This window comes from Ruditapes philippinarum, unplaced genomic scaffold (assembly GCF_026571515.1).
Source record: "Ruditapes philippinarum isolate M1 unplaced genomic scaffold, ASM2657151v2 ctg56_1_1_1_1, whole genome shotgun sequence".
In the NCBI taxonomy this organism is placed as follows: domain Eukaryota; kingdom Metazoa; phylum Mollusca; class Bivalvia; order Venerida; family Veneridae; genus Ruditapes; species Ruditapes philippinarum.
The window spans coordinates 298,924-311,746 of NW_026862156.1; the positions used below are offsets into that span (position 1 = coordinate 298,924).

The following is a 12,823-nucleotide window of genomic DNA, read 5'->3' on the forward strand; positions in this document are numbered from 1 at the left end:
TCAGTAACATGTGACAAGAGGATGAAGAAGAAGAAAATGGTGTAGTTGCGGGACAAAAGAATACAATGGAAGAAATATTACTGGTAATTTTTATTGTCTTCATTTAATTCTATCAAAATTAGTTTCAGTTTTAATTATCAAAAGTATTCATCCCTGCAAATTTTATAGAATTAATAACTTCATAAAGTCAGTACATATATGTCTATAATGCTGTAGCTTCTTTAAAATAATTTCATCAATCATTTTGTTCTTTTGTTTTGATTGCAATTAATGCAATATACCTTTTAAACATCACTGTATGGACATATTTCTCTATATTAAGGTGTTACATCTATAGCATATTCCTACACTGCTTTCATATGTTTACAGATTGTGTAGTCCAGTTATTATAGAGTGGAATTATGTAATACAGCTGGCAGATATCTAGTGGAAATATCAAACAAGAATGACTTTTGAAATGTATTTAATTGTATGAAAATCAAATACAGATAAGTGAAACAAAATTCTTAATGAATTATTATTTTGTCAAATATCATGGATGAAAATTTGTAAGCAAATAGCCACCACTGAATTGTGAAGATGATCAATTCAGCATTATGTTCATTGTTTGTCATCAGCTACTTTTTATCACCTATTATTCTAAAATACATAATGCTCAGAATATGATGGAATTTATTTAAGAATATTTTCTTGGGCTGGTTCTAAAAAGATCAGGAATCTAGGTGGATTTTTATTTTAATTTCAGGGTGGGATTTGCAAAATTTTAGGGCGAGATAATAACGGGAGGAAAAAAGTCTGGCCTGACTTTTTAAACAGAAATCAGGGTGAATTATGGCTCATTTAAATATTTCAAATTTATCCCACCCTGAAATTGCTCTCAATTTAACTAGAAGTAAATCTATTTTTAGAAATCTGTGTGGGTGAAAATTCTGCCCTGGATTTCCATTTCAGGGTGGTATTTTTTCTGGCTCATTTAAATATTTCGTTGAATCCACCCTGAAAACACTATATACTGTATACTAAAAAATCTAAAAATAGATTTCTGTCTTCTCTATAGTCAACTGAATAGCTTAAAAAACCTGGCTGGGAATAAATTTCTGATCCCATGTCAAATCAGGGTGTAGTCCGGGTAGGCATTTTCGTACAGGCTGTTGAAAACGTTTTATATGTTTTAGTTTGCAACGGCTGCAAAGAATTTTACATAGGCCAAACAGGCGACAAACTCAGAAACAGAAAAACTGTTCATGCTCAGCAGATAAGAGACCCATCAACAAGACAATTACCTTTAAGTGAGCATTTAGATAGATGCTCTAAAAAAGACCCGAAATTTTGTATTTTCCCATTTTATAAATTTCATATTAAAAACGTTTCAGCTAGGTTATCTTAAGAACGCTATTTTATTGATGTTTTTAATCAAAAACTTAATACTATATAATGACGTTACTATTTTTAGATTATGCGTACACATGTGTACACAAAAACGTCGTCGTTACTATGCGACGACGTCACATTTGCCCTGATGATCATAAGAGAAACCGGTTGGCAAATAATTAAATAAGTTAACTCATGGACTGTGTTTTTTGTTTTATTTATATATATATATATATCATCATCATCATCAACAACAACAACACGTGTCACCACCACCACGTGACTCCACCACATGACTTCACCACGTGACTCCACCACGTGACTACCACATGACTCCACCACGTGACTTACCCATGTGACTTCACCACGTGACTACACCACGTGACTACACCACGTGACTACACCACGTGACTCCACCACGTGACTACCACATGACTCTACCACGTGACTTCACCACGTGACTCTACCACGTGACTCTACCACGTGACTTCACCACGTGACTCTACCACGTGACTCTACCACGTGACTTCACCACCTGACTTCCCCACGTGCTTTCATCAAGTGACTCCACCGCTTGACTCTACCACATGACTTCACCACGTGACTCTACCACGTGACACCACCACGTGACACCACCACATGACTTCATCACTTGACTCCATCACATGTATCTATTTATAGAATTTTCTATTTATAGAATTGTTTGTTTCTGTTTATAGAATTGCGTGTTTCTATTTATAAAATTTTCTATTTATAGAATTGCGTGTTTCTATTTAAAATATATAGACAAAACTAATGTGACAAGACAGACTGATTAATTTTATAAAATGGAAACGTTAAAGATTTTGTTCAAACATTTCTTTGTTTGCTTTTAGAGAAAGTAAAAAGTCGAGTGTTGCCCCCGCCCGGGGGTGGCTCTTGTTTACTTAGTCTCTTGGTTAATGTTTACATGTAAGTTTTACATATCTCAATAACTATCAGAGATTTTGATTTCAAACTTCACATATGCATGGAGGGTCATAATTGTATGTCACTGACCAAGTTCCATAACTCTATCTTGCATTTAGGCTGATTTATCTCCCCTTTTCTACTTAGTCTCTTGGTCAATGTTTACATGCAAGTTTTACATATCTCAATAACTATTAAAGATATTTATTTGAAACTTCACATATGCATTTAGGGTCATAATTTTAGGTCACTGACCAAGATCCATAATTCTATCTTGCATTTAGGCTGATTCCCCTTTTTCAACTTGTAAAGTTTTACTTGTAAGCTGTTATCTCCATAACTACTGAAGGGTTTGTGCCTTTTTGGGGACAATTTTATGCATTCATAATAATAAAGCAGTGATTTACTTGATAAAACATCTTAAGAACAAGCCTTTGTAACTTTTCGGTCAATTTTATGTATTCATATAGGTAAACATTATTATACTCGATAAAACACCCTTGTGACAACTTTTTCGAATTGTCGAGCCAATACTGTCCTCCGACAGTTCTTGTTATCTATACACCAATTCCAAACTTTATTGGCAAGTTTATCAAGTACTTCTGATGCCATGCCACCTATGTCATTGATATAGGTTACTGCTGTCGCATTATCGCAACGAAACAATATATGAACATTCCTTTTATTAGAATATAAAGACTGTAGAGCATAGAAGATTGCTAATAATTCTAAAACATTTATGTGCTGTACACATTCAGTACCACTCCATCTGCCGCTAGCCACTTGACCAGAAGAAGTGTCGTAACAACCCCAACCTACATTTGAGGAATCTGTATTACACTGAAACGACACTTTATCAGGTCTAATAGGCTTTCCATTCTTGATGTGAATATTATTAATCCACCAAAACAACTCTTGCTTACTCATATCAGAAAGTTTGACTTTATTCTGAAAATTAAATTCTAAACCTAAACCTTCAATTTTGTTCCTCTCTAATGCTCTATAATACATAGGAGCTTCTAGGACAGCATGAAAAAATACTAATAATCAACCCAATAAAAGATGCTAAATACTGAACTACAACTTCAACCTGGTTCAGTAATAAATTTGCTTTCAACAATATTTTTTTAACCTTTTCTTCTGTTAGAAAAACTTTAAATTGAACTGAATCTAAAATAAAACCAAAGAAGACAATTCTTCTTGTAGAAGTAAGAACAGATTTATCTTTATTTAAAACAAACCCTAAGGAAGTCAACATAGAACAAATTTTATCAGTATTATTATAACACGACTCGTACAATTGATGCATGTTCAGAGAGTCATCTATGTAAAATGAACATCTTACTCCTTGATGCCTCAGCCAAGCATAAACTGGCTTAAGTATTTTTGTAAAAACCCGTGGTGCTGAACTCAAACCAAATGGAAGAACATCCAACAAATATAATCATATTCAAATTTCAAATATTTTTGGAACTTTTTGTGTATAGGAACTGAAAAATAAGCATCAGTAAGATCTACTGAAGTAAAAAAAAGTCGTCCTTTTGCACAAGATCTAAAACAATTTTAAAATGTTCCTGTTTAAAATGCTCATATACCACAAATTTATTTAAATGTTTCAAATTAATGATTGGCCTAAACTTCCCATTTGGCTTCAGCACAACAAAAATATTTGAAACATACTGTCCAGGTTCCCAATCTGATTTAACCCTTTACCTCATATATACGCGAAACAACACACTTTCGACCCCCCCCCCCCCTCTTTTAGGCCTCAAATAGTGAAAAAATGTCCTGTCAGGACCAGAAACACATGTTTTTGTTTGAGAAATGTTGCTAAAAAAGTGAGCCCCCCATTCAAAAGATGCATCAGGGGGTTGGCAGAAGGGGGATGTGCCCCCACTGCTCCTACTGATGAACAAATTATGTCAAAATATTTAATTCTGAGAACAAACATACGATTCAAATCATTAAATAATGCATACCAATCAGTTTATAAAAAAACTTTGCCTCAGAAAACATCTGTATCAATCTGACCTCGAGTTGAGATTATAAATTATACTAAACCGGAAGTACTTGACGAAACGTCCGCCAATCAAGTAAATTGAAAAATTTTGTAACATAAACTCGTATTTCATAATAAAGAATTGAAGATGAATACAATTATCGGTGTGCTTCGTTGAAACAGGTATTTTGTTAACTATTTGTGAAGTATTAAGGCATGACATTCAGTATTTATGTAAATATCACCTCCCGACGTCCCATGTTATGATTTATAAAATTATACATGTACACATGTGTTATTGACCTCAATAAATGTAAGTGAAAATGGAACAATAATTATGGTAATTATCTTAATTATCTTTGTCATATTGTTAACTAAGCTAGAAAATTGCGTAATTTTAAAATAACTTAACCTCATAATATAATCAATTTAAACTTGAAAATCTTCTCAAAATGACTTCCCCAAACAGTAATTTTTGAAACATGAAAATGGTTCATGTAGAGAAATAAGAGAAGAAAAAACTGAATTGACTCATGAAAATTTTGGTCAAACAGTCTGCCACGTGAAATTCTGACCTTCCTGAGATCCCTGCTGTTTGTTGTTGTTTTTTTTTTTTAAAAAGGGTGTTCTAATATGATAAACCACAGATGCTTGGGTCAACATGATACCCCTGAGTAAACACTATCAAAAAATATTTTAATATTTAAAAACTAATGGGATATCTGTTACAACTATAATACTGGTTTTCGAAAAAAATTTACATATATGAAAAAAAGAATACTGTTTACCATCATGTATTGAGACTTGATTCCAGGCAGGCAGGTTGGGTCATTTTTCGGGAGGGGGATATAGTTTTGGCGTTGTCCGTCCGTCCATCCATCGGAGCAAACATTTGATTATTATGAGCTTCATTCCGTAGTTAAATAAAAAACAAAAACTCATAAAATTCAAATTAAGAGCTATTTTTTTGGTTTTATGAGCTTATTTTGCTTATGGACGTTGGTCCAGGTGGTGTTTATGAGCTGATTTGCCTCATAAACATTAAATTTTGGTACGTCCGTCCGTCCGAATTTCGTTTCCGGAGTAGTTCTCTGCAAGTACTGGCTGGAATTCAACGAAACTTTATGGGAATCATCAATATCAAGAGGAGATGCGCATCTGTCCGTCCTCCGTCCGTCCGTCCGAATTTCGTTTCCGGAGTAGTTCTCTGCAACTACTGGCTGGAATTCAACGAAACTTTATGGGAATCATCAATATCAAGAGGAGATGCGCATATCGTCAGCTTGTTCCGGTCAGACCCTTTAACTCAGAGTTATGGCCCTTGATAAGTTATGTAGAATGCATATATAGTAAAATTTTGTTTCCGGAGTAGTTCTCTGCAACTACTGGCTGGAATTCAACGAAACGTTAGGGGAATCATCAATATCAAGAGGAGATGCGCATATCGTCGGCTTGTTCCGGTCAGACCCTTTAACTCAGAGTTATGGCCCTTGATTATTTATGTAGTATGCATATAGAGTAAAAATCGTTTCCGGAGTAGTTCTCTGCAACTACTGGCTGTATTTCAACGAAACTTTATGGGAATCATCAATATCAAGAGGAGATGCGCATATCGTCGGCTTGTTCCGGTCCGACCCTTTAACTCAGAGTTATGGCCCTTGATTAGTTATGCCGTATGCATATAGAGTAAAAATCGTTTCCGGAGTAGTTCTCTGCAACTACTGGCTGGAATTCAACGAAACTTTTTGGGAATCATCAATATCAAGAGGAGATGCGCATATGGTCGGCTTGTTCCGGTCAGACACTTTAACTCAGAGTTATGGCCCTTGATTAGTTATGCAATATGCATATGGAGTAAAAATCGTTTCTTCACTACTTCTCTGTAACTACTGTCTGGAATTCAACAAAACTTTATGGGAATCATCAATACCAAGAGGAGATGCGCATATCGTCGGCTTGTTCCGGTCAGACACTTTAACTCAGAGTTATGGCCCTTGATTAGTTATGCAGTATGCATATGGAGTAAAAATCGTTTCCGCGCTACTTCTCTGCAACTACTGGCTGGAATTCAACGAAACTTTATGGGAACCTTCAATACCAAGAGGAGATGCGCATATCGTCGGCTTGTTCCGGTCAGACACTTTAACTCAGAGTTATGGCCGTTGATTAGTTATGCAGTATCCATATAGAAAAATATTTGTTTCCTCGCTACTTCTCTGCTACTACTGGCTGGAATTCAATGAAACTTTATGAGATACTAAGAGGAGATGTGCATATAGTCGCCTTGATCCAGTCAGATACTTATAACTCAGATTTATGGCCCTTGATTAGTTATGTAGTATGCATACATCTCATTGGCATTTCCAGATATTACTATTTAACACAAAGTTATGGCTCTGTTATTGCCCTGAATATTTATCAAGTTCAAAGAATATTTCTGTTTATGCCATGATTAATATATAAATAAAGCCTTATGTCTTCAGTTGTTGTGTTAATAATAACCAGTACTCGGCGGGGGATATAAATTCAACGAATTTGCTTGTTTGTAACAGTTTTCTCAGCAACTACTTATCAGAGCCTCATGATATTTAGTATGCAGCATTAACACATTGTCCCATACCATGGGATTTGATTTTAGGTCTGTCGCTCATCCACTTCATGTTTACTGACTTAGTTAAATTCATAAAAATGGTCAATGGTACAAATTTTTCGTAACAATTTTCTCATTAGTTAAATTCATAAAAATGGTCAATGGTACAAATTTTTCGTAACAATTTTCTCAGCAACTACTTATTACAGCCTCTTGATGTTTGGTATACAGCATTGATATGATTTCAGGTATGTGGCTCATCCACTTTCAGTTTTCTGACCTAGGGAAATTTTCGGCATTAATTGTAAATGGAAGGTAATTTCCGTAACAGTTTTCGTAGCTACTACATACATATCACAGCCTCTTGATATTTGGTATTGTGACTGCAAAGTTCAGGTCTATCGCTTATCCACTTCCAGTTTACCGACTTAGTTAAATGATCGATATTAATGGTCAATGGTAGGAAATTTTTTGTAACATCACAGCCTCATGAGTCATGTTATTTGGTATACAAATGCAACCCGGCCATTTTTGTCTTTGACCCATTTTTATTGAAGTATTATCCAAATTTGTACTTTGTCTTGTTAATTATGATGTCATTGTTAAAATTTTCATGATGTAAACACGCTACAGGGAGTGTATTTTTTAGCAACCTGTACTTTAAAGAAAAGAAAAAAGAGGTATTTCTATACACTTGTTAGCATTCCTGTTGCTGTCGGCCAAAAAAACATTACATTTGACACTAACCTTCAAATGACATTAAAGAATTTTCTAAACCTGTTGCTTGTTTTTAAAAAGAAAAATACTTTATAAGATCTATTCCTTAAGGTGAGCAATATAGGGCCATCATGGGCCTCTTTGTTTAATATTTTCTGAATTAATTAAAAGAGGACAAAGCTTATCACAATTCTGAGGAACTTTATACCTCGACATCATGTCATCAACCTCACATTGAGAAGTACAGGCAGTATTTATAAGGGACGCCAAAGATGGAAGAATTGGATCGTCTTTCACTACCGACTTTAATTTCGGCATTGACCATTCATTATCAGATGGGTCTGTATTTTCTTTGCATCCCCAAACATGGCATTCAACATGCTCTGAGACATATTTTTGTCTTTAATAGAATTATCTTGATTTTGATTACCAGAGAGTCTGAAACATCATAAGCATTAACTTGAACCCTTAAATTTGGTCTGGGTTGATTTCTAGTAATAGGACACTCATCATAATCATTATAATCGGGCTCAAAAAACACTTCATCATCATAATTATCAGGTTGTAAACCCGAGGAAAGACCCAATTTTTTCTTCAAATTAGCAATATCATCAGAAGTTAAATTTTCCAAATCAATATTATTCTTCTTTGATTTCTTACTTGACTTTTAGTCTTCGTTTTCTTCTGTTTAGATTTTTGTTTCTCTTTATAACTGGGTTGAGCAACCTCTTTATTACTATTTTTATTTACTATTCTTGTTTTTTGACTATGGCTCTACGGCCCTTATTTCAATATTAGCACCCACCATAGGGATATCATCTCTTTCGAAACCAGAAAAATCTTCCTCGGACCCAGAATTACTCTGGCTGCGAAGACCCTCGTCTCCGCTTGAGCTCATAATTATCTCAGGAAACTACGCCCTGGATTAGCTCACACACGAAATAAATAACTTGGATATAAAGAAATAAAGAATAAAGAAATACTTACTGAAAATAAAACAGTAAAATACGGTAAAAAATTACCACGCTAAAAAATATCAGAGACTTCAATAAAAGCTCTATGAAAAACGTGCTTCTTTCACAATGCGCAAAACATCGAATGACAATCAGCTGTTCACCGTTTCCAGTGCAGGGAGTCGTCATGTGATATACTACCAGTAATTTATGTACTTTAAAGGGCGCTTCTCAACATACATGTACATGCGAAAGCTGAAGGCTTTATGAAAAATAATGGTAATATGTTCCAAATGGGAAATACTTTACCGTTAACAAATGATTGAAAATATTTGAAAAATAATTTCTTAAACCCTGTATCATCAGACCATTATACTGTTTCTTTCCTGATTAACTGCACACCCCCCCCCCCCCCCCCCCCCCCCCCAAGAAAGTATTTTATGTACAACACATACTGGCAAATTACTGAATCTAAACTAATGTCAACACTACCTTAAATTATTTTCACCAATAAACTATATTGAAAGTGCTATTGGACACATTTTAACAAAACAAATTTTCCTTTTGTTTACTTTATCTTTTAATCGTAAAAATCGGCATCGTGAAAATATGTGACAAACGAAAATGTGTCTGTTTCCTGCAGAGACACTCACAATTCTGTTTGTTGTTGATTTTGTTTATATTGAATTAAATATCTTATGAGTTAAACAGGCATTGTAAAACAAAATTTTCAAATTTGTAATTTACGGCAAAATTTACCAATGTTTACGTAACTTTGAAGACAAAGTTTACTGCTGTTTATTTGACTTGTCCAAAATTCGTCTAATGTGGGTCAATATCTTTAAAGTTCTTTAACTAATTTCGTTTTTACAATCAAACAGGTCATAGAAATTAACTCTTTGAATTTTTATTCAGACATGTAGAAAAAAATCGCTAAATATGAAAAGAAAAAACCTCTAGGGTCGGCGGCTTTTACTTAGTAGGGTCGGTTTCCCCGAAACACAGATATATTTTTTTTAGGCCTAGGCAAAAAAGTTTAGGGTCGGCTGGTAATTTAGCGGTGGTAGAACACTAAAATAATCGATTTACAAAAAGGACTATCGATTGTCGCCGACTTCGGGGTGGTCTGATTAGTTTTCAATTTTCAGCGACAATCGGGACAACACTAATGTTAACATTGCTCTTGTGTTTAAAAGTTTTAAGTGTTAGGTATTTTTATTTCAGGAATTACCCCAAACCATAAGTCAAATGGTAAAACTGAAAATACTAAATCTTGGGTATGTACTATGTTTTAGCCTACATAACTAGAATTTACTTTTAATTTTCTACTGGAAGTGTAGTCTTGTAATATTAAGTGATTACATACCAGGTACATGTTTATTGATTTGTTTGATTATTTAAAATGTGTTCGAAAATATTAACCTGCTCATTTTGCATACATTATACGGTTGTTGGTTGCAGTACTTTTAGCTGTATCAAAACTATATTGTCCTTACCTAAATGGGAAATCTATCGCTTATCACATTGTATCAACAGTATTTAGGTATCTTTTTATCATGAACAAATGAAAAGGCACAATAGCTCATTGGTAACTTGTACCATTGACATACTTTAGGCAGTGTTTTACCAAAGTTTCAAAAAACTATGGACAAATGTCTCCTTAAATAAAAAATAATGGGGACATTTTGTATATTAATGAGACACAACTATTGTAGCAGACTCCTCAGTTAAAATTCCATCAACAACTACTCGAAAACTACTAGTATAATTTCATCCAAACTTTACAGGAATGATTAGTACCAAATCTACTTATGCATATTTTCTGCATTTTTCAATTCAATGATTTTTGTCAAAGTTATGGATCGTAAATATGATTTTTACACCCCCCACCCCCTATTGGCTGTTTACTAGAATCAGCTGGTGGTCAGTCGGCTGGTTGGTCGCTTAGTTGCAGATTTCTTGTCTAGGACAAAACTCAGAATGTACAAGAGATATCAACTTCAAATTTTGTAGGAAGATAGATCTGAATAAGTAGAAGTGCAGTGCATAAGAACTGTAAGCCTGACCCTTCCTTAACTCTGAAGTTATTGCCCTTTGTTCATTTTTAACTTGACTTTAAAAAAAAGGAAAAGTAAATAGTAGTGGTATTGTTACAATCATATCCACATTGCTGTTGACGATGCAGTCCGCAAACTGTTAACTTGATCACAAGTTCTTAAGTTCTTGGTGTTTTGTTTTCATAGTTGGCCACAACAACCCTTGAGACAAGACCTTTTAGTAGACCAGACTAACCTTGACCTTCATTCATAAATGACCATGACCTTCAAGGTCAAATGACTAAATTTTGCTTCGTTTTTTTTTATGCAGATTTTTCTATAAGTAGCTATAACCTTGTTATTCTTGAATGGATTGAACATAACAATCTCCTAGGATAGACCTTCAAGTGAACAAGTGACAGACCTTGACCTTGGCTCATAAATGACCTTAATATTGATGGTCAAATTATTGAATTTTTCAATTTTTTGCTGTAACTGACTATAACTTTATTATAAGTGAATGGATTGAGTTCATATTAAGACAAAAAACATTTTTTTAGGATAAGACCTTTATGTATGTCAAATTGTAATTGACCTCATTTATGACCTTGACCTAAAGGTTAAATTATTGAATTTTCACTGATTTTTGCTATATTTGACTCAATCAATGGATTATCTTCATACTTGGACAAAACAACCTTTTTGGACATGACTTAATGAGAGGTTGAACTGACCTTGACCCTGACCTTTAAATAAGATAGACCTTCAAGTGAAAATATTGAATTTTGGTAAAATTGTCATAATTTTGTTATTTATGTACAGATTTCATTTATACTTGGACAAAAGAAAACTTGCTACCAAACAAATATATTAAGTTATTTAGATATGACCTTGACCTTTAATTGACCTTGACTGTCAATGTAATTGACCTTGACTGTCAATGTCAAATTAATGAAATTCTCTTGTTTTTTGCTTAACTGGGTATAACTTTTTTATTATGTCTCCCAAACTTTTTGGGAGACAAAATGTTTTTGCCTCTTCGTCATCTGTCCGTCTGTCTGTTCGCTCTCACGGGACAGTAATAATGTGGCTAGAGGGACAATAGGTTCTTTCTCTTTGATGTCATTCATTCCCTAATGCTTTTATGTGGTTATTTTTTGTGTGGCTAAAAAGAACAATAGAGTAGCCACATTATTACTGTCCCGTTAGAACTTCCGTCTGGTTGTCCGTCTGCTTTAAGCTTGTCAGGCTTAATAGAAAGTCTTGTCCGGCCTTCACAGGCCAAACTACTGGTGGGATTTCAACTCAACTTCACAGGAGTGATCAGTACCATCCTTAGCTGTGCATATCGCCAGCACGTTTCACTTTGCTGCACAAAATTGCCACCAGAGTTATAAATAGAAATATCTTGTCCAGCTTTTACAGAACTGCTGGTTAGATTTCTATGAAACTTCAAAGGAGTGAATAGTACCATCCCTTGTTGCGCATATTGCTGGCATGTTCAGCTTCGCTGCACTAAATAGCCGCCAGAGCTTTAAATAGAAATATCTTGTCCTGCTTTCACAGATAGAACTGCTGTTTAGATTTCTATGAAACTTTACATGAGTGAACAGTACCATCCCTAGTTGTGCATATCGATGGCATGTTCCGCTTTGCTGCACATCAAATGGCTGCCAGAGCTAAAAATAGAAAAATCCTGTCTGGCTATCATAGGTCAAACTGTTGGCGGGAATTTTACCAAAATTCACAGGAGCTCAGTACCATCCCTAATTGTGCATATCACGGCATGTTCAGCTTTGCTGTATAAAATGGCCGCAAGAGCCACAAATAGAAAAATCTTGTCCGGCTTTCAGAGGTCAAACTACTGATGGGATTTCAATGAAACTTCACATGAGTGACCATACATAGTTTTGGGAGACATATGCTTTTGTGACAAAAACCTTTCTTGTTTAGATATGACCTTGAAGTTTAATTGACCTTGACGATCAAATGATTGAATTTTGCTTATGTATTTTTAGCTCATCTGAGCACAATATGCTCATGGGGAGCTGTTGTGATCCCCCACAGGCCGTCCTTGTGCATCATCAACAGTAAACAGTATCTCCTCTGAAACTAATTACTGACAGTAACCAAACTTTACACGAATGATCCTTGGGTGGTCCCCTTCCAAAGTTGTTCAAATGGTTTTGGTCTGTATAAGTAGGTCATT

General features: G+C 34.7%; 1 protein-coding gene across 2 annotated transcripts in view; it reads left to right on the top strand.

The window, feature by feature from the left end:
- Positions 1-12,823, top strand: part of LOC132718131 (ras suppressor protein 1-like) — a 146,417-nt gene that overhangs the window by 65,513 nt on the left and 68,081 nt on the right. For both annotated transcript variants that reach the window (XM_060701757.1, XM_060701755.1), the window contains one exon: positions 9,803-9,855. In XM_060701757.1, coding sequence (XP_060557740.1) covers positions 9,803-9,855 — 53 coding nt within the window. The remainder of the gene's footprint in view (positions 1-9,802; positions 9,856-12,823) is intronic.